Here is a 26266-nt window from a genome sequence, read left to right as displayed (position 1 = left end):
AAAAATTAATATGTGTATTAAGCAAATATAAAGCTAAAAAGTATCTTTCATGTTGCTGTTTAAAATTTCAGTTATTACAACTGCCCCCATTTCCCTTGGGCTTTTAATTAGCACTAATGTATGATGTAAATTAATTACTCTCAGTCTGCCAGAAAGTAGAGATACACATTCTTTTGATAAGACAGGTACAAAGTGATCAGGTAACACCTCCCATTCTCTTATAGAAATTGTATTGCCCCAATTAGCAGCGCTCTGTCATCCCTTTGTACGGTGATATATCTAAAGACTTGCAGTGTTTGTGAATGGCACAAGTTGATATTATATAAATTATTTTAGTTCATTTAATCAAAAAACATATACAAATGATGTTTTTCAAGTTGGTTTTATCACACAAACTGTTTTAATGTACAATGGCACAAATGTCCCTCCGTTACCAGTAATGGATGGGGATTGTAGGAAAAAGAGCCAAAGGAAAAATGTCAAGCGAAAAAAAGTCATGGAAATAAAGTCAAAAGAAAAAAAGTCAATGAAAACAGATATAAAACATAACAAAATGGAACAAAAATGTAAATATGTGTTTATTAAGCACAGCAGGTGCCCTAATTCCCAACGCTAATTTTTATTGAATTTGTAGCAATAACATGTCCAACAGTGAGGCCCCATGTGCCGAGTGAAGAGGCATGCAAAAAAACCAATCAGGAATCAGCGACCCAGTCTTTCCTCACCTCCAACGCGTATGCAACTTGGTGATATTCCTCATGAATATACAGTATTTGTGAATGGTGATCAAAACGAGGAGTTTTTAATATATGATAATGGTGCCTACAATGAAAATCGAATGCTGATATTTGCACCCAACGAAGGGCTCCGTCATCTTGTTGAAGCAAAAACATGGTTTATGGTGGGAATTTCTCAATGGCACCGGACATCTTCTGCCAACTTTACATCATTCGCATACCACTAGGAAACTCTGCCATCGCAACCGACAACATTGCTATATTTGTTGGAAGAAAATAGTTCTATCAAAACATTTGCCTGATCGACAATGAAAAAAAAGAAGTTTGTTTTATTTAACGACGCCACTAGAGCACACTGATTTTTTATCTTATCATCGGCTATTGGACGTCAAACATATGGTCATTCTGACACTGTTTTTAGAGGAAACCCGCTGTCGCCACATAGGCTACTCTTTTTACGACAGGCAGCAAGGGATCTTTTATTTGCGCTTCCCACAGGCAGGATAGCACAAACCATGGCCTTTGTTGAACCAGTTATGGATCACTGGTCGGTGCAAGTGGTTTACACCTACCCATTGAGCCTTGCGGAGCACTCACTCAGGGTTTGGAGTCGGTATCTGGATTAAAAATCCCATGCCTCGACTGGGATCCGAACCCAGTACCTACCAGCCTGTAGACCAATGGCCTGCCACGACGCCACCGATCGACAATGACCAACTTTCATCATTTGTTGCAAAACAAACCAGATAACAATGATACCAGTCATATATATGTATATATAGTTATGTACTTTTTTAAATAAAATATTTGTTCTATTATTAGAACTTCCTTAGTTATTTGTGATTACTGGAGAAACAAACAAACAAAAAATTGCTTATGACTTTTTTCCTTTGACTTTTTTTCCGCACACCAACAGGACAGGTTTTTAATTGGTCACATTGACTAAATTTATAAAATTAAAAATTTAAAAAAAATTATAACTTATAATACCTCCAAGCTATTAATTGATCATATGGATTAAAAAAACTTTAAAATTTGCTTTGACATAAAAAAAATTAATTAGAAAACTCATGTTTTTCAGTAACGGAGGGACAAGAAGTATATTTTAATTAATTACTACTAATTACTTATAATATTTAAAAGTGAAAACATTCAGCTAAATATGTAAAGTAAAGAATGTTATACAAGCTAAAGTTGTTTAATATTTCTTCTAGATTTCTTTTTCCTGTCTAGTACTGTCTAAAAAAAGGTATAAATATTTGACAAAAAATTACTCTTATTGAAGTCTAAAATGTGATTAGCTAAAATGTGCATAACTTTTGAATAGCTAGGTGTATCTAGGAACTGTAAACAGTTTTGGAAACTAGACATAAATACCTTTCTAATGATACCACATAAGTTACTGAATTCACAAATAAGCAATTTTCTCAAATGTGGCATTTTGTTTGATCTTGCCCAAATGTAATAACATGTTCCAGAAACAAAACATTGCTTTTAAGTGACCCCAAATAGGTCAACAGACCAGGCATCGAAATAAGTCGAGAACGGTCGTTCAGGTTACCAGGAGGTTACCACATGTAAGAAAATTCGAGAACGAAACACCAACAAAAATTTCAACGAATGGTAGTTTCGTCTCTGAATGTAAACTAGGCAATGTATTCCGGACTTCATTTTCTAGTAAGGAATTGCATCAATGTTCGCGCGCACTTATGCAATTGCAAGCAATTAAAGTCATTCCGCATTTAAGCAGCGCCCACTAGATAAATTTACTTCCGGATTTCGTTTCTCGTACCGATGTTCGTGTCACCGATACAATTTCAGAATGTTCATAAATGCATGTGTACTAAAATAATCATCTGGCACACATGTAAGGGCATTAAAAAGTAGTAGTAAATGGAATTCAATTCTAACTATCATATAGTTGTGGTAACCTATAGGTTACCAGGCTATATTTTGTGGTAACCTGTAAATGGGTTAACCAGACACAATGCATATTTCGATGCCTACAGACAATAATTTAAACCAAAATAAAGTTAAATACTGTAGAATACTTTATTTTCGCCGGATCAAATTTTCGCGATTTAATGAAAATGGGTTAATTCACGAACATTTATTTTCGCGAATCTCCCAACCCCCATCAATAAAAAAACGAAGTACAGATATCAATAATTTTGTTTTAAAAACGGAACTTAGTTCTGCCAGTTTATTTTCGCGTGGAATATATTTTCACGAAAATAAATTCCACGCGAAAATAAAGTATTATACAGTAATTTGAATCATGCCAATTTTTTAGGGCTAGTGTAAATTTTACCTAACAGAGTTATTCCCCTTCGAACAATTTTTTTTAGCAATATTATTATTTGTAGGGTGTTCTATCACTACTGCAAAAATTTATAAAAATAGATGTCATTCTTTCAAAACATAACAGGTTGTTTCGCCCTTATTACTAATTCACCCAAGTCGTTTTGACCAGGGTCAATTCGTACCTGTAAGCGAGTCGTTTCGCCCCACGTTTTTATTTTGTTAATAAAGTACATGTATTCATTGACGTATCCTATATTCATTGATTTTAGATTTCACACATCAGTCTATATTGCGTCTTTATATTTACAGATACAAATAATGTTATAATTTTGTTTATTTAAAATATTGTTTACGAAATACGTACAGGCCTTGGACAATATACAGACAATATATTCACAACATTAAAAATTTAATTTATGAAGAGTCACACTGCATACTACCAATGTGCTGGGTTTTTTTTTTATTAAATATACTACATATTGTGATTTCAAACACTGAGTACAGTATGTTGATTTCGCCCAGTTTCAGTTGACAGAAAGTAATGATGATAAGGCATTAATATCCATATCCAAAGACAGAAAATTACCTAATATTTGGTTATGAATAATGAATAAACAGAAGGAAAAACAAGAAAACGTAAATTTTTTATTAAATATATTTATTTAGGGGGGGGGGGGGGGCGAAACAACTCGTACGAATAAGATTTAGGGTGAATCAACCCTAGGTGAATAGAGTAAGGGTGAAACAACGCAGGGTTCAAAACGGTTTTAGTAGAGGGAAAAATATCCGCCCGGTTCCCTCCTCCTCTAACCCTAACTAAAAATAATAAAGGAGGGGGTACCGGGCAGATATTATACCGATATTTGTTTAGATTTTCAATGATTTGTTATTATGAATGCATTTGTTGTGGCCCTCACCCATCTGTTGTTTTGGAATTACATAAAAATAACCCCTTATAACCACACCTTTATTATTAACGGATGTAGAACATAATGTCAGTGGAAAATGTCAACTATTAAAGTGGTACCCAAGTAAAAATGTCAACTTTCAGATTATACCTAACTTTTAGCCTTTAGCCTGAGTTAGGGCGTAACGACCCGGAATCTAAAAATGTCACAGCACCAAGTACTTTCCTTTGGCACGATCACTAACCCTAACTCTATTTATTATAAGTATTTATAATGTTCTTTATACGTGACAGTGCCAAAGGAAAGTCCTACATATATACTGTATACAATGATACAAGAATTCGATTTGCTCACATCATGTCAAAAGTTCGTGATCTCCCGCCATTGGGTTGGTTGGTTGTAGGTTCCTCGCAGCACCGCAGAAACTGCGTCAAACAATGTTTGTCATATATTTACTAACTAGATATATTTAAAGTCCGAGACGAGCACAATCAGGAGTATATTATTAATAATAAATTTCTAAAACTACACTGCATGCACAAAGTTAACAATATTTACTGTTCTTGTTATTCCCACCTCTGTTCCTGTGTGAATCTCTTCATTATTAACGCACCGTATAATTCTATACATTGTTGCTGCGTACCGTATATTGTTTTAGGGTTTCATTTTAAATTGAGTGCCGGAACCTGTTAGGGGTGTTCGGACCGGAGTATACTCACCTGGAAAAAAAGCCCAGGTGTTCGAATGTGCCATTTTCAACCCTCTGAGCACAATATCATGGAAACGTGTGTGTATATGTGGGGGTGCATGGCCCCACGCCACCCTCTCCAATTCCGCTATGGACAGTCCGATGTATCTGCCGTAAAAATCCATTTGTCTAATTCAGTTTAACGGCAGATGTATCTCTAGTCCGTCCCATACACCTATAAAAATGTTTGGTTTTCTTTTCTTTCTTTTTTATATTTTTTAAATTTTTTTGTAAATAATTTCAGTTTGGTTTGACATGTGAAGAAAAGTAGTACGAAGTTTCCAAAACGGAAACAAAAAAACAAAAACCCCGCTATATTTGCGTGCAGTTTAGAAAACAATCTGCTCAGAAATGTATAACTTGAACTAAATTCCATAGTATAAAAAAAGGCATTCCCTGTGGGAAGGACTATTGGAGTTTATTAGTTAACTAGGTAGGCCTATTTCTTATCACAGAAAGGGAGCGGGATGTAGCTTAAGCGGTAGCGTGTCCCCCTGTAAAGCAGTCGGTCATCGGATCGATCCTTTTCAGTAGACCCATTTTCAGTTTGGGCTATTTTCCCGTTCCAACCAGTGGTCCACAACTGGTTCATCAAAGGCCGTGGTATGTGCTGTCCTGTATGTGGGAAAGTGCATATAAAAGCTGCTTTTCGGAAAGAGTAGCCCAAGTGGCGGCAGCGGGTTTCCTCTAAAGAAATATGTCAGAATGACCATGTTTGACGTCCAATAGCCGATGATAAGATAAAAAGCAATGTGCTCTAGAGGCATCGTTAAATAAAACTAACTTTTCTCTTTTTTATCACAGAAAGTTTATTAATTTCATATTGTCAGGAAATAAATACAGAATGAGCGGCCATTAGATACCGTTTATCTTACGAGTGGTTTAAAAAACGTATCCAACGGGTGTGTAAGAATTTAAATTAAACAGGAAGTTGACCTCCACTGGATATTACGTCACCCCCACTCCAGATATTGTTCCCATGGGACTAATGCCAATGCCAAAAAGGTTAATGTGCACATTCAGAGCAAACTGTTGTAGCGCACGCCTGTCCTGGACAGGAAAGGTTGGGGTGGTGAAGGAGGTTTGGATTTTAGTAGGCCGAGAGTTACTCTCGGCCTACTAAAATCTCATGGGACTGATCGAGATCCCTATTTAAATCACGTATCTAGTTAATTCCAGCTATTAACCAGCCTCGGTAACAAAGTCGTAAGGCCTTTAGGCTGGCAGCAGATAGGCCTACTAGGTTGCTCTCCGGTACCGACTCGATCACAAATAGATATTTAAGTTTAACGGTTCAATGGGTATACGCGGCCACTGTCCTGACTTGTGTTTCGCCAACCACAAAGGTTTACAAGACACTGTGCTTGGATTTTATAATTGGACACAAGCACAAAATAAATTGAAATGAATTGAATCCTGATCAAATATATCCTCTTTGAATTATTTCTCATTTCAACCAAGGCGCTACGACTGGTATATCAAAGGTCGTGGCATGTGCTATCATGTCTATACTAGTATAGGATAGTGCATACAAAAGATTCCTTGCTAGTAATGAAAAAAAAAGTGTAGCGCTTTCTTCCATAAGACTGTCAAATTACCTAACGTATGATATCCAATAGCCGATGATGAACAAATCAATAACTTTTCATCAGAATTATCGGTTGCTATGCAATCGGCTATTCTCGTAGAAGGCACTGGTGTCGTATAACGTCGCCTTCACACCAGTCAAAAAATCGTAAAGCTGCGATAATTTTCTTCTTCGTGCAATCATGAATTTCACATCGTCTAGCGTTTATATTTTCGGCAGTCACATATGAAGATCATTAGTTAGTTTGTTTTGTTCAACGACACCACTACAGCACATTCATGTATAGATCATCGGCTATTGTATGTCAAACATTTGGTAATTTCAACAGAGAGGAAATCCGCTACATTTGTTTTCACTAATAACAAGGGATTTTTTTTATATATACCAGTCGTGGTGCACCGACGGAGATCCATCCCAGACCGACCGCGCATCTATGGAAGATCATTTCATCCCTCTAAAGTTCCACTCAATTTGCAGTATGGTTTTCTTTTGACATATGCCCACAGGAGTCCTCCATGATAAAGCCACGACCCTGAGGCACCTGCGTATGGATTCAGTAGTTCATCTTTGTAACAGACACCAGTCATCGTTTCTTAGAGCACGACTGGGAGATTGATTTTACCACCCCAGCTGACCCAACCACCACCAAAGCGACAAACAATCGAATTACTTAACTCTACAAAGACGTTCAAGAATTAGTGGGACGTGTTTACGGTCCCGCAATGACTGTAAATCCACGAGGACTGCTAGAGAATGAAATGACATATATAAATAAAAACAACCACCAAGCAATCGTCAGTACAAGTCAATAGTTTTATTAAAAATAGATATAAATTTATTACACAAGAAATAATATTATTAATTTAAAAAGAAAGAAATAAAGACGCTACAATTGCAAAGCACTTTCTTGAAAACATTTTGTATTTGTACATACTTACTATTATCATAATTACTTTTTACATTTGTAGTAAGATTCAAATGCAAATACAATGTAGTTGCAAATGTCAAAATAAAATGAAAATAAGTGTGGCAAGATGGAAAACCAATGTGTTTTGCAAACACTAGTATCTACACAAACACAAAACATTGTTTTCCATATTTTTAATAATATGATGATCAAATATATTGTCAAAATGACTGGACAAAGGACATTACACACATTTGGACATCAAAGGTATCAATTTGACCTCAAAAAAGTAAATTATGAGGTTGAAAACATTGTGTTGGAATAAATATTACAATAACAATGGCTTTGTTGGTTTTCTGTAAGTTATTCTGAGATAAAATAAAACCAAAAAAAAACAAGAAAAAAGTATCTGCTTGTAAAAAATGAAAATGTGCACCGCATTTGCATCTTCATAATAAAGCCACATATGACAAAATGGTTATTAAATACTTTTTTTAAAAACTTGTCAAGATAATTACAAAAGAACACTTGAACAAGTTAGATAGATTTCACTTTATATGAATTCAAGTATTTTACATAAGCATCCCTATTCCAATATAAATGGTTTCATTATATTTGTACAAAAATGAAATTAAATAAAATAAGCCAACAAAAATAGTAAATACATACTAGACAAATATACAAAAGCAGCAATTACTGGTGATGTAAATATAATTTGAAATGGTGCAATATAAATAACATAACTGAGGCCAAATCATTACTGTATGATACTTTGTTGTGAATGGGTCATTAATAAAAAAAGGAGACATTTGAGAGTAAAACGTGTTGGTATACATTTTTCAAAAAAGAACTACCACTAATGACATACTTAAGGTCAATGTGATTCACCAAACATCTGAGCATAACCATATGTATATTAATAAATAATTTTGTTTCAAATATCTCTCTATTTGAAATATATATATATTTTTTTTAAGAGAGAAAAAAAATAGGAAAAGAGAGACAAATACAAGCAAAATCACATCCGAGTCTAACAAAAGCATACCATATGCAATACAAAACCTTCAAGAGGCAACTATAACAATAACTATACGACTTTCTAGAATATAATTTAAGATTAATCTACTAATAAATTAAGCACTATCAAATGGATCACATGCTAAAAGAGTAACTGAAAACCTCCATGTGAACAAACATAACATTTTGCTTCACCAGTTATATCCAAAAGCCCCACGACTAGGACGCATTTGGTCCCAACCTTATGTAACACTTTAGGCTCTAATTTTTACTTAATGAAAATAAAATATGTATAGCAGTAACCCAAGAAGAATAAGATTCCTAATTATTTTTGTTATTATTTAACATTAAAATGTACGACTACAGTAACTATAAACATGGATATCGTTGAATAACTAAAACAAATATATGCTTAAAGACACAGCACATTTTTAAATGACAGCTATACTGATGGAAAGAAATGTATTTGAAACCAAATGTAATTCACCACTGGAGTATTGTGAAACTGCATGTCAGTAGTGTGTGGTTGACGTCCAGTAACACGGTTAATTTCCTGATACTTGTGGATGAGGATCTTGGTTGTAGTCAACATTTGACGTTACTACTCGTGTGTTCCTTTATTTCTTTCCATCAGTATATTTGGTGGCTAATTAGACAAAACACACCAGTAACATATCAGATGAGACAAAAATGGTGTATTTTTTACAGTTTAAGTACAAAAATGTGCATTCATAACAAAAAGGATATAGGAACTTGTAACAAAGAATATATAGTGTAGGATATAAATATATACACGTATGTAAAACTTGGCAATATTAAATATTACAAACATTAAAAAACTGCATATAATTATTGATTACCACCATTGACAGTAAATGTATACCGTAATAATTAAGGGCCGACACAAAAAACATAAACCTGGCAAGACGAGATGCAAATATACTTAGCAAAGGGTAATCTCAAGTGTTGTAGTTCAGATCTTCAATTTTGTTTTTATTTCAACATTGTCTTCTAACAATAATCAAAATACATATATATATACCAGTAGTGTAAAATCCTAAAATCAACATGACTGTTATACCTACTTAATTTAATATTTAATAATATGCAATTAAAAATGATCATAAGTAAACCAAGTAAACCACTCTCACTAGAAGCAGATAACATGCAATTCACATTATAGTACGCTACGGTGAGATGAACCATCATCTGCCTCATGTGAGCAGACCACATCTGAGTGTTTTATTCACATAACTTCTTCTAAGCTGCCACGTAATCGGTTTGGGAGGCTACAAGCTGTGCTGTGTAATAAATCTTCAATTTATGATATAATATAGTAACCAGTCATATAAAATACTATAGCATCAGGTCAGAAAGCTTTGAAAATGTACGATGGGTATGTAGATCACCTATAAACAAGTTTCAGGAAAGACCTTATTTATATATATAAAAAAACCCAACCCCAACCAAACTTAGCTCTAACCAAATATATAAATATAGCAGAATTAAAAAAAAAACCCCAATAAAACACATGCACCATACCCCCCAATAATAATCTAAAACATATGCCTTCTCACTGGAAGCTAAAATAGTGATTTAGTTTACATCAAAGCCAACTTTTTTTTTTTTTCTCCCCAAGATGAACCAAGTCATCAATCACAGATTTCTTTAAATAATGGAATTTATTGTGAAAATGAGCACTTTTAAAAGGAAAATCCAATTATTTGGTCATAAATCGGACTTTTATAAACATGGACATTCTAATGCCAATAACAAGCTTGCAACTATACTACTCAGTCTGCTAAGGACCACAAATTTCAGATCATCTAGTGCTAAATGTGTTGGACATTAATCACCGAATAATACCAATATGGAACAGCTAAATGTTTAATGAATGGAAGTTTGCAAGAAACCATCCATTTAAAAAAGGAGACGATGACTGAACGAGTACACCCATGAAACTATTTTCAGTGATGACAATATGAAGAGCAATTTATGAATATCATTGATTTTACCAACCAAACTGTTCCATCCCCAGACCATGATTACCCCCAACCACCATAGTGGTCATGTACATCAATGTAGGCATAGTTGGATCATTCACCAACCCTTTTGCTAACAATAAATTATGATCAGTAATGTTTAGGCAACATCTGGATTAAAATCTAACTTTTACCATGATCAACAATGTATGTGTGATTCTTAAGCAAATGACGAGTAGGGTAGTATATTCGTCATTATGCTCCCTACCAGATACTTTCGTCATGGTAATGTGAAGCAATATTCAGTAACAAAAATACTAAGACCATGTGGTTTCTTCAGTACAGAGCACTGTTACTGAGACATTTCTAATTGTGACTAATTCACACAAAAATTAAAAATAACTCTTATAATTACAAACACAACTCATGTACTTCAATCAATTTTTTTCATTCTTGCCATGGATAGTTTTCTGTAATGACATCCCATTATTTGCAAGAACACATTTTATCAAAGGATAACATTAATTTGTTTGCTCACAACTGAGTAAATAATTTAACAGCAAAATGTCAGTACCTACACAATGTTATCCTCATCGTAACACATGCATATTATGCACAGTATAGAAATTAATGTAGGAAACCATAGGTAACAGTCTATGACTGCTAATCAATATTATTCATGCATAATGCATGCACAATATTTCCCATGCCATCATGGCAGAACACAAAACTAGAAGTGAAGTTATGCATACATGTAGCTGTAAAACAAAATAACAACATATTGCTCAAGTACATAGCCAGCTACTAGGATGGAAGAAAAATGTAATGTCCTATCTTTGAGTTTGTGCGACATCAAAGTTTCTGGCTATGACACTGAGATTGCTCTTAAATCACATATGCTTTTCATAAAATTCTATATAGATATATATATATATATAGATATATATATATAGATATATATATATAGATATATATATATATATATATATATATATTATATATATATATATAGATATATATATATATATAGATATAACATATATATATATATATATATATATATATATGCAATAAAGATCTACACCAAATAAAGATCTACACCAATCTAGGTGCATTGGTATACAAGGGATCTTTTGTCTTTTCATACGGCTCTATTTGCCATTCAGTATTCTGGGTGATAAACTTTATCATCAGTTTATAAATAGTGTGTTAAGCTATATAGATATATATATGCAATAAAGATCTACACCAATCTAGGTGCATTGGTATACAAGGGATCTTTTGTCTTTTCATATGGCTCTATTTGCCATTCAGTATTATGGGTGATAAACTTTATCATCAGTTTATAAATAGTGTGTTTAGCTATATAGATATATATATGCAATAAAGATCTACACCAATCTAGGTGCATTGGTATACAAGGGATCTTTTGTCTTTTCATACGGCTCTATTTGCCATTCAGTATTCTGGGTGATAAACTTTATCATCAGTTTATAAATAGTGTGTTTAGCTTTGATCTCTACAGTCATGGCAATAAAGAATGACACGAAGAACAGCACCCCGCACGTTAGCGTCATAATTTCTTCTGGTGATAGGTCGACCTTGGTTTTCACTGTGGCGTTGATCTGTCCCTCATCGGACAGGAAGCAGAGAACGGTGACGATAGCACAGGCAACCATGATGAGCACACTGAGGAAGAAAGTGATGTGCAGACACTTATCACGTTGACTCACTCGTGGTAGATGCCACCGACTGAACTGCAAACAAAATGAAAAAGGCAGACATGTATTTCAGTGCAAGACGGTGTTTAGACAAAGTGACATAACTGCATATAAAGCTATAAAAAATACCCGTATTAAAAAGTACACCTTGCCAAACTTAAACTACAAACCATTCCATGTTGAGAGTTGTTCGCTTTTCCCCATAATTCACACTTTGTGTTCCTTTCATTTTCATTCTGATTCTTTCAACAGGCCCTAACTGAGCACAATTTTTTTCTCATCTTCAGGCCATCAGTACATGACTTGACTGAAGCAGTCAACTACTTTCGTCCGCCATCAATCTTTTCAGGAAACCTGGTGAAAAATAAACATTGTTTAGTCAATGTGCACACCCCCACGTCCAGAGCACATCAATAGGCAAACCTGATCGTACAGATCATGATGACCAAGCAGCATGGAACACGTCCCAATAACAATGTATGTGCACGTAATTTAACACAACTGAAAATAAGAAGCATTACTACAGTTTTACTGTTACTCTAAAGACACATGTAGGGTTTCTGTTTGCCAAGTCAAAAGATAGACCCCCCTTTTAAAAATGCATATGACCTTAGTCATTGGAGAAATCAAGATCGGAAACATGTAATAAAATAACCAAGAATAGAACTGACAATGACCGATTTATAACAATATTGCCATGTTCATTAAAGCTATATAGCAGAAGAGAAAAATACTAGACAAAAGTTAATTACACAAACACCAAAACTCAAAAAGGGTATTACCTTGAATCGCTTATGTCGAACATACTGAAAATGACAGAGTTCACACCTTGGTGTCCTCTTGCTTTTTCTTGAGCAAATTTCAATCCATTTCTAAAATGAAAACCATTAATGTTTTTAGATACTTTTTTAACAGTTTATTCTAGTTTGATACAGGTTTCTAAAAGTGCATACCCATTACATGTGATGGCACCCAGGCCCTATCTGGCTGGCAAAATGAGTGAGAAGTTGAAGTAGCCGTAATATTTTGGACCTAATCCGATTTAAAAAAACGAAATCACACAACAAACATCAATACCCTGACTTGTTTATTGTCATAGCTCACTTGGCACCTTGTCGCTGTATGTCGGACAGTGTTTTTATTTTGGCGCCAGACTGTGTCCTCCAGTAATTGTGAATCGGCCTATTAACGAGAAATGGTTTCTGTGCATGCGTACTGTAATTTACTATTGATTTGATGAAATAATATTTTACCATGTTCAATTTATTATACAAATCAATCATCAAATGTTAATACTAATTTGTTCTTCAGATACACCTATAAACTGGGCTATTGTTTTTCAAAGTGACACCAAAATAGAAACGGTGTTGAAAAGTTCGATAACAACTTTTACTATCAACTGATAGTTCATTGATAGCCATGGAACGTTTGATTGAATTCGTACAAGTAATCGTTTCGATTATCTTCAAACTTGAAAATAGCATCCAATACGCTTAATAGCTTATATAAATAAAAAAAATAGAATACATGCCTTGTGTGTGCAATCAAATCATTGCAAACATGGTTACCAGGTATGAGGTGGGATACAGTTTAAAATTGTCATATTAAAATTAACATTAACATCGTTGCGGAATCTGCTCTTTGCAAATGAACGGGGACATAAAGCAAGTGCTACTAATGAGTTTATAATTTCTGAGTTCACTCAAAGAAAGTGTAACTATTATGAACTGTATTCGACAGTTTAAATCAACAACTAGAGAAGACAGACAAAAGTACAATAAACAGTGGATACTACTGAACATATATATAAATTCAGTACTTCCTGGTAAGTTTTTTAACCCATTGCCAAAATTCTGTATTTATGCAATTAAACCAATTACTTTCAAGATTATTACATTTTGAGCACTGTATTAAATTAAGTATGTACAGTAACAAAATTGGTTACCTTAAGAAGTATGGGCAAAATGAAAAATATATGGGGCAAGTGAATATCTGATTGGCACTAACTCCGTGGCAAGTAAAAAAAAAAATAATTTTTGAAACCGTGTGCATGTTCATACTATATTATCAACCAAATTCCAAGACTTTCAAAAGCATATTTTATTACCTTCTTTTAGGATTTTCAAGGATTTTTCTGTAACATCAAAATACTGTATTAACTAATTACATTGTTTTGATGTGAAATGACTTTTTTTTTTTTTTTAAATAAAAATATAAATGCAACGACTTTTATACAGATCATACTTTTATACAGATCATACGTTCCATGACCAACATGAAGCAATGAGAATTAAAAAATTTACTACTTACCAAAAGACAAGTGTAATGAACATAATGCAGAGATCCAGAACATCGACATGGAGAAAACATGATGTCATCGGTGTCACTAGGAGACTGGCAAATGCGGCAGAGTGGCCATAAATCTGTGCCGGTGTCTGATGCAGTGGACCAGTACTTCTTAGCAGGAACTGGGGTCACATTAGCACTTGTTAGACAACTGTGTAGGTCAGAATTGCCTATTAGTTCATTAGAAATGAAGTCTCTGATAGGAAGTGGAATGCTTGCAGAGCTAGAGCGGTAGCTTTGAAAGTCAAATGCTCCTGCACTTAACTGTGCGAGCATGTGCTTCTTCAAAGGCAGTGGAGTCACATTTGGTGTCAAAGATCCATCAGAATCAGAGTCGCTGTCATCAGATAAAGTCTTGGCCGATGTGAACACTTGTTCACAAACCGGAGTAAGTTGTTCTATCTGAATGGAAATGAACTGAGGTTCATAACTTGGAACACTGTGGTTTGCATGGAGGGGAGAACCACTGTCCAAGGAAAATCCATCAGATTTGTCTTCACTAACTAAAGGATCACTTTCTGAAGAATCATCATCTTTATTGCATTGGCCATCTTCTTTTGCCAAATCTACTTCATTATCATAAGCAGTTGGTTCATCTTGATGACATGTTTCACAATTCTGCACGTTTTCCGACATATTCTTATATTCACCATCCATAATTCAGGATATCTAAAAAAGTGAACAGATACATGAGACATTATATATACCAGTTTATAATATATTTTTCTATTACCAATTTAAGCCTTATTATTAAATTACATAGTCCCAACAAGCACCCCAGTTTAAAATTTTAAAAATCAGCTTAAAAAGATAAATACATGTGACTGCGTTTACGAAATAACGAGTACAGATGTTAGGATTCAAACTTAACAGCAGTACTGACGGCAACAGACAAAGCTGCAATACAAACTGCCAAAAGTCTCAGGGGTTTTACTAAAGGCAGTTATTTGCTGCAGGATGGAAATCAGATGAAGGGTTTATGATTGGTTTTCATTTTTATTTATTTGTTGCAAAAGTTACCGGTAATAAAATTGCTGTAAGCAGGCTCAAAAGTGCTATAGGTGAACATTTTGCCTATGTCAAAAACTCTTTAAAATTGCTGTATGTATATATATATATATAAAAAAAAAAAGAAAAAAGTATTATGTTTGAGCCCTAGATGTAACCTGATGTTATTCACAGATGTTATGCAAAATGTCTTTAAAATATCAACATGGCACACATATGAGCATCTATTTGTTAGATATGCTATCAATATCAGCGATAGAAATAAGCAGAATTTTTCATTTTCCAACCGGACAAGTACATCGAAAAATCTAATTGTCCAGCAATGTTTTCACGTGTCCAAATAAATGTTTTGTTTTATTAATGTACAGGGACTGTATATTTGATTGCTCAAAATTAAACTGCATCGAAAGGTATTACCATTCAGGTACATTTTGCTTGTATGAGCGGAATTTCACTTGTCAGGACAAACTTGTGCTTATTTGGAACATTGAATATATAAACAGTGCTTTTCCATATCCGCACAGACATTACCGGATATAAATATTTTGCATTATACAATGTTACTGCACTAAAAAAAAAACCTAGCTTGGAAAAGGAACTATGTAAATGCACTGCATCGATAAACTTGTGTATGAAAAAGCGACGAAAGTATAGTTTTGACCAATTCCAATTATATGCACTCTTATACTTTTAAATTGTCATTATTGCATGTTCAAATTTTAGCCGTCACATAGATATAGCCAAAATATGTGGAGATTGTACTCTTATGACCAATGGATATACTGTCTGGCTGTTTAATTGGTTGGTAACTAATGGGTACCATTTGTTAAACTTACACATGCACAGTATTTCAAAACATTGGCACAACAAATTTCATTTAATAATTTGTATTTTATTGAAAAATAACTGGTTTTGTATTTTTTTTAGATAGCTTGGCGAAATGCTTTCGACCCGTACCCATCTATATCAAAGGCTCTAAAGACTAAGCCTAAAACTACCCTAACCATTGAATTGGGGGGTACGGGTCTAACTCATGCCATCATCATTGGTAAAATATCCCACCATTACCCACCTTATTGTTAGGGTTAGGATTAGTTAGATTTAGGGTTGGGTTCCCTCTTTATACTTGTATCAATATAATTTGGGGGGGGGGGGGGGGTAACAAGTGGATATCTTTCTGCCATGGTGTACGCTAGAGAACATTGAGCTAAACAAGCTGGTGTATTTGATGTCTATTATTGTATGATTTAGTTTTTTAAAATGACTGACTTTTCTACTGCTAAGAACCCATCAACTTGAGCAGCCTCCCAGCAGATAAAAAAGGGGACATTTCACCAACTAGATTAAGGCCTGCTAGCTATGCTAGATTTAATCTTTTGTTGGGGGTGGGGTTAAAAAGAATGAGAAACAACACAAAACAAATATTGGACTAAATTGTATTTTAACTTTTAAACAGTATGGCCAGCCCCCATCCCTTCATCGGCTGAATTTATAGATCTGTCTTATGCAAAGCGGTGTTAGACAGGTATAAATACGTTTTTATGATTACAATATTTCAATTTGAATTCAAATGCAGAACGAGCACAAATAAGAACCCAAAATGAATGGGTCATCAGCTGTCGAAACCGCAGTCAGCCAGTTTGTTTAGCTGCGAACAGCTGATGTGCTATTTGACCTACTTTTTCATTTACCGGGCATTCCTTACACATGTTAACGTTCCACACGCATACAGCTCCACACTCAAATCTTACCATTTGTCTTCCTTTCCAAACATTTTTCTTGCCTCTTTACCAATCAAATATCCAATGTTACAGCAAAATCCAGAATGCTCCAGATTTCCAACTCGTTTCAACCAGTTTCGACAGTGTCACGTGATTTGTTTGTGCACGTGACCAAACCAAAACTACCTTGGCTTTTTACGTCAAGTAACAAATGAGTTCACCTCTTTACAGATATCACTTATTAATAGCTTGTTTAACCAGGGCCGTACCTAAATAACTACGGGGTGGGGGGAGTAAAAAGGGAACCAAGACAAGGTAAGGCAGGGTCTTGCCCACTTTTAAACTAAAATATATATATATAGGCATATTTAGGCCCTAATATTAAATAATTTATACTTAGGCCTACGGGCGGATGCATGGAGTGGACCAGACCCCCCCCCCCCCCCTTTACCGGTAAACAAAATCAAGTCCCCCCACCCTCTTTTAAGCAAGCTGTTTACTATTTTCATTTCACGAATGTCAAACTTTTATTGAAGCATCTCGCGTAAACATCGGGATGAAACGTTAAAGTTTATTTTGTTTGAGCGTGACGGAGATACCATTGGATGTGAAATATTTGATAATTCTGACACATGGTCACCAGTGGAAACTTGCTGCATTTTCCCATTAGCAGTAGAATCTTTGATATAGTTTTCCCATTGGTTGTAACGTGGGGAGACGGGCAATCAGAGAATGAGTCCACCAAGGGGATTCGACCCCTCGATTCCAGCACCACTGTTTGTACCGACTAAGCTAAATCACATCCCCTCAACCTCCCACAGACCCAGAATATCTCAGGGATTCAAGTCAGTGGACCCTTTTTTGCATTCTTGCTCCCTCCTCAAAAGAAAGAAAGAAAGAAAGAAGTGTTTTATTTAACGACGCACTCAACACATTTTATTTACGGTTATATGGCGTCAGACATATGGTTAAGGACCACACACATTTTTTTTTTTAGAGGAAACCCGCTGTCGCCACATAGGCTACTCTTTTTTACGACAGGCAGCAAGGGATCTTTTATTTGCGCTCCCCACAGGCAGGATAGCACAAACCATGGCCTTTGTTGAACCAGTTATGGATCACTGGTCGGTGCAAGTGGTTTACACCTACCCATTGAGCCCTGCGGAGCACTCACTCAGGGTTTGGAGTCGGTATCTGGATTAAAAATCCCATGCCTCGACTGGGATCCGAACCCAGTAACTACCAGCCTGTAGACCGATGGCCTGCCACGACGCCACCGAGGCCGGTTCCTCAAAAGAATCCTAGATCTACCCTTGCAAAGAATGCTACAACTGTAGCCTACGCGAAATAATATATGTACACAAAGCATATGTGCATTCGATCCAGTCCATTCAAATGGTCATTTATCCCAAGCACAAAATCCGAGTATTAAATCGGGGGTGGGGGGGGGGGGGGGGGGGGGGGGGGGGGGGGGGGGAGGGTGTGTGTGGTAGGAGAAAGTTACATTTAAATCCTGTGTGTGTGTGAATTATTTTCAGTTGTCCAACGCCTAATATGGTCATTCAGTCGAGGGGCGGGATTTAACTGTCGGTTGAGTGCTCGCCTGAGGTGCTTGCGTCGCTGGATCGAACGTCGGTGGACCCATTCAACTGATTAGATTTTCTCGTTCCATCCAGTGTACAACAACTTGTCAAAGGCCGTGGTATGTGCTTTCCTGTATGTTGGAAAGTTCATATAAAAGATCCCATGCTTCTAATGGAAAAATCTTGCGGGTTTCCTCCGATGACGTTTGACATCCAATAGCCGATGATTAATTAATCAATGTGCTCTAGTGGTGTCGTTAAACAAAACAAACTTTAATTTTTTTTTAGTCAAGATGCATATGTCCATTTGTCCTGTTACTGTGCTAAGAATGCAGGAAATGATATGTTTTAACACGTGGCAACACGGTTGTCCTAAGATAGCTTCGAAAATATAGGCCCTGAAATTAGAATGTTCTTGGGAGAGCACTCAAATACACGTATTGTCATACCCCAGACCATCAAACTGCCAGTGCCCCCTCCCCCTGTGTGTGTGTGTGTGTGTGTGCGCGTGTACGTGTGAGAGGGCTCCACGTTTTAAGATGATGCTCTGCTGCCAAATATTTTATCAATGGGAAGGAAGAAAGAAACGGTTTATTTAACGATACACTACACATTTCATTATTTTTTATTAGCAGAAAGGGATATTTAATATCCACCATTCCACAAAAAGGAAAGTACAAACACGGCTTTTGTTATTTCGGTTTGGTACATTCGGGCGCATGGGACGAAAATGTACGGTCCCACCCTCTCCTTCCCACCTCTATGTAAAATTGAACAAAACCCTTATATTGATCAAAACTGTATCTCTGCACAACGTAGGGCTGAATAGGCATTTGGTAAAATAGTGGTTGATTCCATGAATCGCGGTCTAGTGCCTCGTCTATAGGAAAGCCACTCCAAAGGAGATCCTTTACTGGATAATGCTCCCAGACAAGTCTACTAAATCAAAACTAGTTCGTTGGAATAAATATAGATGAGATGACGCGCACTCATGAAACAGTGATGATATCAGGTGTTCGCGAAAGTTGAACACATCCTGTCCCACCGATGGTAGCCGTTAGAGTACTTTCACCACAGCTGTCAAGTCCGTTACTTCGTCTAGATAAAGGTAAAAGTATGGTTTATGCCCACTATGCACCCCCCCCCCCCCCCCCCTTCCCACACACACACACACTTGAGGTTGTGCCCCTACGCTAGATATCATTCCTACGGGCCTGATACTGGCCGAGACAAAAAATAGTAGAATGCAGTTACATCCATCCTCGGACAAGCGCTTTATCTTTGGCTGCCATGAAAAAGCGATTTCCAAGCATTTCCAAATCACTATACAGTACCTGTACCAGCGTTTTATATGTCAATTTTCAGCAATTTTAAAGGTTATTCTATATTTAATATAGAAACAAATATAACCTTTAAATCAACTGGAATTAAAATATAGGACGGGAAAGTATACATTTTGGGGTACTTAAATGGGATTGGGTGCATTTAGACATCCACCCTGCAGTTCTTACAGGCCTTTTTTTTTTAGACTTGGCAATATATTTGAGTAGGTCACTCACCTATATATACTTAAGTGGTAAAAGTGCATACTTAACCCAGCATCACACTGGATAAGACAGGTCAACTACGTGTCAAAAATACCACAGTATATAACAGGCCTGTAGGAACCGTGGGTGACGGGGGGTGGGGGTGGGGCTGTGCCTCCAGCATTCAAGGACGGAAGTGTACAAGATAAATATATGGCTTGTGCACAATTAGAGATTTTACCCCCCCCCCCCCCCACCTCCAGATATTGTTCCTACGGGCGTACAACTACTAGTATTAGTTATAGACACAGGTCCCCTCCACCCCTTGGACTATTTTTCGTATACTAGCTATAGACATATCATAGACACCTGGATATACAGGACTGCTAAGGTAATGGCAAGTCAAAACAAAAACAGAAAAAGGAAAAAAAGTTCTAATACACATATTATGGATATTATAATAAAATATTAATATATATACTTGCATACAATCAATTTTTATATGCATGGCTGTTTTAACAACTTTGTTTTTTTGTTTAACGACACCACTAGAGCACATTTTAACTGATTCAGTGCTCTACAATGCGAGTAAAATACTCGCCATGGCGACTAAAAACATTCACTGGCGTCTAAAAAATAAAATCACATTCGCCAGTTAGCGACTGTCCAATAACTTTACTTTAATCTGTAAACAAAACTGGACATCGGAAAACACAGTGGACCAGTAGCAATTTATCTTCCATAAAACGTGTTTTCTATCGGTAGTTTTTTGGAAAAATACAAGTTTGAGACAAGTTAATTGAACTATGATGGTGAATGAATGAATGAATGAATGAAAGAATGAATGTTTAACGACACCCAAGCACGAAAAATACATCGGCTATTGGGTGTCAAACTATGGTAAATGGGAAACTATGACGGTGACGTTAAGGGAGGTAATACTTCGTTATCTCCCTTAACTTGAATTTCAAGCGTTTGGAAATAATTCGGCCCCAGTTCAGTTTTGGACCAAGTCGGTCCTGTTCTATTTAGAGCCAGATTTTATTTATGTATTAAAATGAGATTGTTCGTGTCGTGTTTATCGTGATAACGGGTCCCTCCACGATAACGACGTCTCCACTCGTGAATGTTGTTTTAATCACGTCGGAAGTTATGTTCACCAGTGGAGGATGAAAACATGTTTATATTTTCATGACTCGACTTTAGATGGCTTTAAAGACACAACTATTTACAAAACAGTATTTACAGATTTACAAGGCAGTATGTGACGAAAATAAATATTATTTAAACCAAAAGTAAGGTAGCCAATTGGTAACTACTAGTAACACTTTGAAGCCTGGTAATTATTATCGCAATGCTTTTATTTAACTTTTAACGAGTACTGCAATTTAAATGCATATCTTAGCAGTGCCATTAAAATAGGAATTCGCTTAATTTCGTTTAATAAAATTATTGGTACGGAATTGGATAATGATAGTTAATAGTCCTTCACTGTTTTAGTGGAACCGGACACAAACAGTAACTTGTAATTACTATTTAACAACTAGGAATTACCCCTTCACGAGTTCATTCGAATGCGGTCCTAATAACAATTACGGCATTAGTAATGTGCCGTAAAATGGCAGATGAATCTTTTTATTGACAAGTATATATTAGTTGGTTACTAAATATAAGTGGCTGGCGACTAAAATATTATACTTTACTGGCCAGGGAAGGGTAAATTTGAACTTGCTTTGTAGAGCACTGACTGATTACTTTTAATCATCGGCTATTGGATTTCAAACATTTGATAATTCGAACATATAGTCTTAGAGAGGAAACCCGCTACATTGTTCCATTAGCATTCCTGTCTATGGGAAAGTGCATACATAAAAGATCCTTTGCTGCATTAAGAAAATGTAGCGTGTTTCCTCTGTTGACTATGAGTCAGAATTACCAAATGTTTGACATCCAATAGCCGATGATTAATATATCAATGTGCTCTAGTGGTGTCGTTAAACAAACACACTTTACTGTTTACCATTAGCAAAGATTCTTTTAAATGCACCATCCCAGACAGAATAGCACATACCATGTCCTTTGATATATATATATCATAGTGCACTGGCTGGAACGAGAAATATCACTGAACTATGTCCCACCCCCTTTTTAACTGGTTACAGTGGCGGATCGGTGGAGGGGCAGGGCCCTCCTTAAATAATAATAATAATAATAATAATAATATATATATATATATATATATATATATATATATATATATATATATATATATATATATATATATAAATAGGTTATTACCAGTGTTTTTCGGTATCGTCAATATCATATATTAGAAATAAAAATTGTATTATGCGAGCCTCTGGCGAGCATAATACATAATTTTTATTCCTAATATATGATATTGACGATACCGAAATACACGAGGGTAATAATCTCTTTATCATATAAGCTCAAGCTTAATACAACGTGTTTTTGTAAACGGTACACGCAACTTTAATTCCGTTCCGCCATTACTAGATATTCATATGACGTCATTTTGGATGTCCTTACATCAAAATAAAGTTATGCCTAACGTTTTTTGTTTTCTGAACGCTGGACAGCTTTCAGTGTCAAATTGCCATTGAAATGTTTCTATTTGATGACTATGAATGCATACGTCAATCATGGAGTGTCACCCAAGTACGTTTGCTTAAATGTCAATAAACCTAGTGCCGAGACCTCGACATATTACATCTAATTTGCAAAGTTATCAAATTCTTGAAGTATGTGATCTGAAAGATATCACATACTTTGATTGCACTGAAAATGTAAGATATTATATTATATGATATATATATATATATATATATATAGAGAGAGAGAGAGAGAGAGAGAGAGAGAGAGAGAGAGAGAGAGAGAGAGAGAGAGAGAGAGAGAGAGAGAGAGAGAGAGAGAGAGAGGTTATTGCCAGTGTTTTTCGGTATCGTCAGTATCATATATTAGGAATAAAAATTGTATTATGCGAGCCTCTGGCGTTACAGAATCCGAAGAATCCTTTTGGAATAGGTCATTGACCCCCCACCCCACCCCAATCAATTGTTTGGAGCCGCCACTGGGTTACTTGAGTTTAACAAAGACACCGTCACAGCATAAGACCTACATTACGATGCGGAGTTGGCAAATTGTATAAATGTGCCACGTACTATCACTGTGCATACAGTGCTGTCTGCGAACGCGGTCTCCGCACTGATTAGTACACTTCTGGCAAACAATGTGGGTTACTGCCAATGACACGTCTTTGCAAGCCATGGTCGAATTTTTTGTTGCCAGTCACCGAGTAAAGAATTTTGTCGTTGCGCACCCGGCATGATGAATGAATTTATGAACCGAAATTGGCGTTGTATATCCGACTGCCGGTTAAATCGTTAAATAAGGCCGTTTTCTATCGTTCGGGACCCGACTGCCGGTTAAATAATTACGGCCGTTTTCTATCGTTCGGGACTCGACTGCCGCTTAAATAAGGTAGTTTTCTATCGTTCGGTCAGGTCAGGTCATAGGGTTTTACGTGCACATTCAGAACAAGCTGTTGTAGCGCACGCCTGTCGTGGGCACAAGAGCCGGCCTTGGCCGGCTCCTCCGTCCATGACAGGAATATCGTTCGGGACCCGACTATAAGGTATTATAAGGTAGTTTTCTATCGTTCGGGACCCGACTGGCGGTTAAATAAGGCTGTTTTCTATCGTTTTGGAACCGGTTGCTGGGTAAATAATACCAGCCTTTTTATTTGAAATTTAGACGTACCACACCGTAAAATAAAGCTGACATAGCCTACATTTAATTATGTTTTTGTTTTTGTGAATCTCACGCGTTGTGTAAATAATTTTAACAGAAAATAACTATAAACAAGCATTTTGGGAGTTGGCTAAAGCAATACACGTCCCCTACCTGACCCAACAATTTTTCGTATCTCCTAAATTCAAAGGCCAAACATCTGTGGATTTAAAACGTGATCAGTAACAGTACATGATAAAGCTATATACAAATTTTCACCTCAATATTTTCAGGTATTGCAAAACAAAAGTACGGGAATTTTGTTTTCATATCTCTTAAGTTCAAGGGCCATAACTCCGTCAAAATGGGTAAATCATCATGAAAGTCAAACTTCATCTGTAACAGTACACTATAAAGCTATACACAAAATTTCAGCTTAATATCTCAAAGCCTTCTTCAAAAAACATCCGGAAAATATGTGGGACAGACAGATGGACAGACGGAAGGAAATGAAACCTATAGTCCCCTCCTGTTGTACCAGTAGAGGACTAATAAATAAACAAATAAATAACATTTTAAAAAGTTAGAGGTATTGTTTGAGTATGTATAAATATTTTAATGATCTATATATATTATAGTACTGGAGTTTGGGGAGGGATGGGGGGGGGGGGGGGAGATGTCGCCTAGTGGTAAAGCGCGCTCCCGTGCGGTCTTTGCGAGAAAGTAATCGTTGTGCTCTGGTGATGTTGTTAAACAAAACAAATTTTATGTTATCCTGTGTTCAAATGAGCGCGAGTTAGACCCTAACTATATAGGCACGCAAATAATGAAAAATGGCTGTGTGGGTACATCGCCTAATAAAAAAGGACTTCATAAATGCCTACTGTAAGCCATAGCTCGGCTGTTATTCACCGGACGATCTTTCTGTACAAGAGACAGTTAAAGGGACATTCTCCACAAAGCCATGGCAACATTGTTATAACCCCTAGAAGTCAGTGATGACAGCACCAGACACGAACACGACTTGAGATTTGAGAATCCTCGAATTGGGCTCCGTTATTTAGGACTTGAATAATCACAATGGAGACTTGGACTTAATAGACAGCCACAACTGAGATAACTCAGCAACTCTTAGATATCGGTCACAGTAATTGAACGTTAAAAGTTTGTTTTGTTTAATGCCACCACTAGAGAACACTGATTTATTAATCATTGGCTATTGGATGTAAAACATTTTGGTAATTTTGACATATAATGTTAGAGGAAACCCTTTATATTTTTCCATTATTAGCAAGGGATGTTTTATATGCATCATCCCACAGACTGGAAAGCACATACCACAACATTTGATACACCAATCATAGTGCACTGGCTGGAGCGAGAAATAGCCCAATAGGCCCACTGATGTGGATCGATCCTAGACTGATCATGCATCAAGTGAGCTCTTCACCACTGGCTTACAACCTGCCCCACATGTCAAGTTAAATGCTCAATAAATATTCAATAGAAGTAATATAAACCGTTTCCCAAAATATTAACATTTAGATGACAAATACATCATAATTATCTCTTTTTATTATTTTCAAAACAGACATTTGACAAACAAAAAAAAAATTCACTTAAAGGTAGAGTAAACTCAAACGAGATTTATGTGTTGGAAAGATGCATACCCGGAACACCAATACATACTGACACTTTAACAAATGAAAAACGCGTAATTTTAGAGTTAATAAAACAACATGATTATTCCTGCTAACTGGGGGCAGCCATTTTGTTTCGTTTTTGTGACATCCGGTGGTATAGGTTGGGGCGAAGTGACGTCAGCTCCGGCCATCTGCTCTATGCACAGTGTAAACAAAACGCTCTAAGACGAGGCGCTTCGCTTTTATCAACCTGACTTGTAAAACAACATAGATGACTTGATAGTATAATAAACTATTTAACTAAATATATTTCAGTTTGCATCAACAGAACGAAATGGAGTTATAGTATTTTTCTTTTTTAAAAAATTTAAAGAAAAAAAAAGCATATTATTAGGCCTATTGGTATGCTACGTTCGAGCAAAAACTACCACTCACGATACTTTTCTTTTCTTTGGGACTACTTAATTGGTCAGTTTTGTGATTTTAGATGGAAAAGTCTACTTAATCAAGGGTTTTACAGAATTACTTACAGTAATAAAGTGATAATGTCCATTACGATTAGAGGGGTGTCCGTACGGTTAACACACAATACCCTGTGATCTTAATAAAAGAGGCACGTCTTTTTAGTGTGTCTAGACACAGTGTCTGAGGACTGTCTAAATATACACCTGCCAATCAGGAACCACAGGTACAGGCCACAGAAAGAAAAGACCAATTAACTAAGAAAACACTTATTATTTCAGTATGTGGGTTAATTTATGTACAATTTATGTAGTT

At 36.0% G+C, this 26266-nt stretch overlaps 2 protein-coding genes across 2 annotated transcripts in view; both read right to left on the bottom strand.

Moving 5' to 3' along the window:
• The window catches only part of LOC121375502 (SMC5-SMC6 complex localization factor protein 1-like), a 41938-nt gene extending 37572 nt beyond the window's left edge, over positions 1-4366 (bottom strand). Inside the window, exon 1 of the mRNA XM_041502982.1 lies at positions 4304-4366. The gene's annotated coding sequence lies outside the window, so the exon portion shown is untranslated. The remainder of the gene's footprint in view (positions 1-4303) is intronic.
• Positions 4367-7079: 2713 nt separating this feature from the next.
• Positions 7080-17136, bottom strand: LOC121376317 (E3 ubiquitin-protein ligase MARCHF7-like). The gene is made up of 4 exons (XM_041504160.1): positions 17018-17136; positions 14223-14927; positions 12695-12784; positions 7080-11948 (listed from the first exon to the last, which is right to left on the bottom strand). The coding sequence occupies exons 2-4, from the start codon at positions 14913-14915 to the stop codon at positions 11583-11585; spliced, it is 1149 nt and encodes a 382-aa protein (XP_041360094.1). The 5' UTR covers positions 14916-14927; positions 17018-17136; the 3' UTR covers positions 7080-11582.
• Between the last annotated feature and the right edge of the window lie 9130 nt (positions 17137-26266).

The sequence above is a fragment of the Gigantopelta aegis genome, chromosome 6 (assembly GCF_016097555.1).
Source record: "Gigantopelta aegis isolate Gae_Host chromosome 6, Gae_host_genome, whole genome shotgun sequence".
Taxonomy (NCBI): Eukaryota; Metazoa; Mollusca; class Gastropoda; order Neomphalida; family Peltospiridae; genus Gigantopelta; species Gigantopelta aegis.
The sequence above is the reverse complement of the archived record's forward strand: the minus strand, read 5'-3'. Positions and strand labels throughout refer to the sequence as shown.

Excerpts from the sequence above, each read along its gene's own strand:
- LOC121376317 (XM_041504160.1), bottom strand. The coding sequence starts at position 14,915 with ATGGATGGTGAATATAAGAATATGTCGGAAAACGTGCAGAATTGTGAA. Across the intron at positions 12,785-14,222 it reads TTCATTACACTTGTCTTTTG|AAATGGATTGAAATTTGCTC; the intron begins GTAAGTAGTAAA and ends TTTTCATTTTAG. Across the intron at positions 11,949-12,694 it reads TTCGACATAAGCGATTCAAG|TTCAGTCGGTGGCATCTACC; the intron begins GTAATACCCTTT and ends TTTTGTTTGCAG.